Source organism: Ursus arctos, unplaced genomic scaffold, assembly GCF_023065955.2.
Source record: "Ursus arctos isolate Adak ecotype North America unplaced genomic scaffold, UrsArc2.0 scaffold_5, whole genome shotgun sequence".
Lineage (NCBI taxonomy): Eukaryota > Metazoa > Chordata > Mammalia > Carnivora > Ursidae > Ursus > Ursus arctos.
The window spans coordinates 8648097-8650718 of NW_026623067.1; the positions used below are offsets into that span (position 1 = coordinate 8648097).

The 2622-nt window shown below is 40.7% G+C and overlaps 1 protein-coding gene across 1 annotated transcript; it reads left to right on the top strand.

The window, feature by feature from the left end:
* The first annotated feature begins 946 nt into the window (after positions 1-946).
* LOC113261897 (olfactory receptor 2L2-like) lies at positions 947-1906 on the top strand. Its single transcript, XM_026508210.3, has one exon. It carries the CDS (start codon positions 947-949, stop codon positions 1904-1906), a length of 960 nt encoding a protein of 319 aa, XP_026363995.3.
* The last annotated feature ends 716 nt before the right edge of the window (positions 1907-2622 follow it).

A 2622-nucleotide genomic window follows, 5' to 3' on the forward strand; every position in this document is an offset into this window, starting at 1 on the left:
AAACAAAACAAAGTTGAAACGGATCCATAAATACATAGAAGAAACTGGTCGTGGCTGGAGGGGAAGAGGGTGGCAGGGATGGGAAAAAATGTGTGAAGGGGAGTGGGAGGTACAGGCTTCCAGGTACAGCATAGAGACTATAGTCAATGGTATTAAAATAGCTTTGTATGATTACAGATGATAGCTACACTTGTGGTGAAACTAGCATAACCTATCAAGTTGTCCAATAAGTGTGTTGTATATGGTAAGGTCCTGTAACATCGTCTACCAAATATAATTAAATGAAAAAAAAAAGGAAGAAAAAAAAAAGATATGTTCTTTTCTCACCCTTATTAAAGACATCAAATTTAAGCTTGCTGTTTGTTGATTCTCTGAATACAGATGGTGAAGGGAGACTAACAAAACCCATTTATTGAATGTTATTGAGTCTTGAGTGTGTGTTGGAGCACTCAATGGTCCACGTTCTGAAGGAACTTCAACAAGTTAAATAGATGATATTGGGGTTTCCCAAAATATAGTTTACTTCATGTGACATATTATACCTGAATCACAAAAAATATTTTATCAAAGCATTCTTATGCTATGCCAAAATTGTTTTGACTGCAACTGTTAATATGAAAAACAAACAAACAAACAAGCAGAAACACCTGCATGAATTTAAGAATTCTTTAGATTATCGAAAGAGGAGAATTAAAGATGAACTAGAAGAAGTAAATATAGAAAGGGTTGGAGCACTGATGGAAAAAAATTTGTGTCATTTCCATGCTCTGTTTAATTCCTGTCCTGTGACTTAAGCATCTTTATGAAGTAGGGAAATTCTGTTTTCACTTCCCCTCAGAAATGGTTCATATTATGCAATCAATTACTATATAGTATGGGCCTGTTACATATATATGTGTTATGAAAGCCGCCACTGTCTTTCAGGTGAAGCTGGTAAAGAGAAAGCATGCAGACAGGAAATGAGACATTGAGCACAGACTTCATTCTCCTGGGCCTTTTTCCTGGTATGAGACATACTGGCTTCCTTGTCTCTGTTGTCCTCCTAATCTACACCATCGCTATCACAGGAAACACCACTTTGATCCTCCTCATCTGGGCAGATCCCCACCTCCACACCTCCATGTATTTCCTGCTTAGCCAACTCTCTCTCATTGACCTGGCTTTCATCTCTAGCATAGTGCCAAAATTGCTGGTTAATTTTTTCTCAGGAAAAAGGAAGATTTCCCTGATTGGTTGTGGGGCCCAGATCTTCTTCACTTTGACTTTAGGTATTGCTGAGTGCCTACTCTTAACCTTCATGGCTTATGACCGCTATGTGGCCATCTGCAATCCTCTCAAGTACCCAATTATTATCAGCCACCAGGTCTCCCAGAAAATGGCCATTGGATCCTGGATGGGAGGGACTTTGTCATCCTTGGTCCACACAGCCTATGCCATGCACTTTCCCCTCTGTGGCCCCCGGGAACTCCACCATTTCTTCTGTGAGGTCAAGGCCATCTTGAAGCTATCTTGTGAGGACATCTCGGCCTATGAGAAAGGAGTAGTAGTGACCAGCATTATTGTGGTTCTTCTCCCCATAAGCTTCATCCTGACTTCCTACATCCTCATCTTCCTGCAGGTCCTGCAAATAAACTCCCGTGAGGGAAGGAGCAAGGCCCTGGCTACCTGCTCCTCCCATCTGACTGTGGTCATCTTTTACTACGGCCCAGCCATGTTGATATACATGAGGCCTGGATCTTCCCACACCCCCATCCTGAACCAGGCTCTCTTTATGTTTGATACCATCCTCACTCCAATGCTGAACCCTCTAATCTACAGTCTAAGGAACAGGGAGGTTGTGGGCTCAATGAAGAAGGTACTGAGGAAGTGCCCCATTCAAAATAGGTTTCCATGTTTCAGTGACTAGAAAGAAAACTTCAAAGTTCAAATATCCCTGGGAGGCAGCAGGGTCTGAGGAAAAAATGGGACTCTCTGTGCCCCCATTTCCTCTCCCTTATTCTTATCTCCTGATAATATCAGTTTTAAGTAACAAAACCAATGAATTCTCAGAGCAGAGAGGAAAACAACTATACCATTTTTAAGAGGTCAAAATCACAACTGATTCTCTATGCGACTATGAGCTTTCACCTAATCCCCTCCTCTTGTTTCATTTGTGTCACTTGGAATGGAAAACCCTTCTTCCTTCTTTTAGATGTAGCAAAAAGTATACAAAAATTATAGTGTGCTCGCGAAGAAAATACAGAGGTTTTTCTGAGATCACATCTCCCTTTAGATTCCACTAGTAACAAACCTCCAAATGTCTATTAATTCCAGGTTTTTGAGCCAATGAATAAAGCAAAAACAAGCACTTCATAACAATCATCACTTTTGCCCATCTGGTAACACATAAACCATGTCCATTAACCTCCCAAATATCATGGATATTTTTATCCCCTCTCTGTTTCCTTCCCTAAACTCTAACAATAATCATATACAAATGTTCCAGCTCTGACCCATTGCTTCATTATGATTTATCCACAATCTTAACAGTGTGATATTTCTGTGGGGTCAGGGGTTCATCATTCATCAGGGGCTTCCCAATACCTATGGGTTAAGTTACAGATTCTCCTATGTGACAAGTCT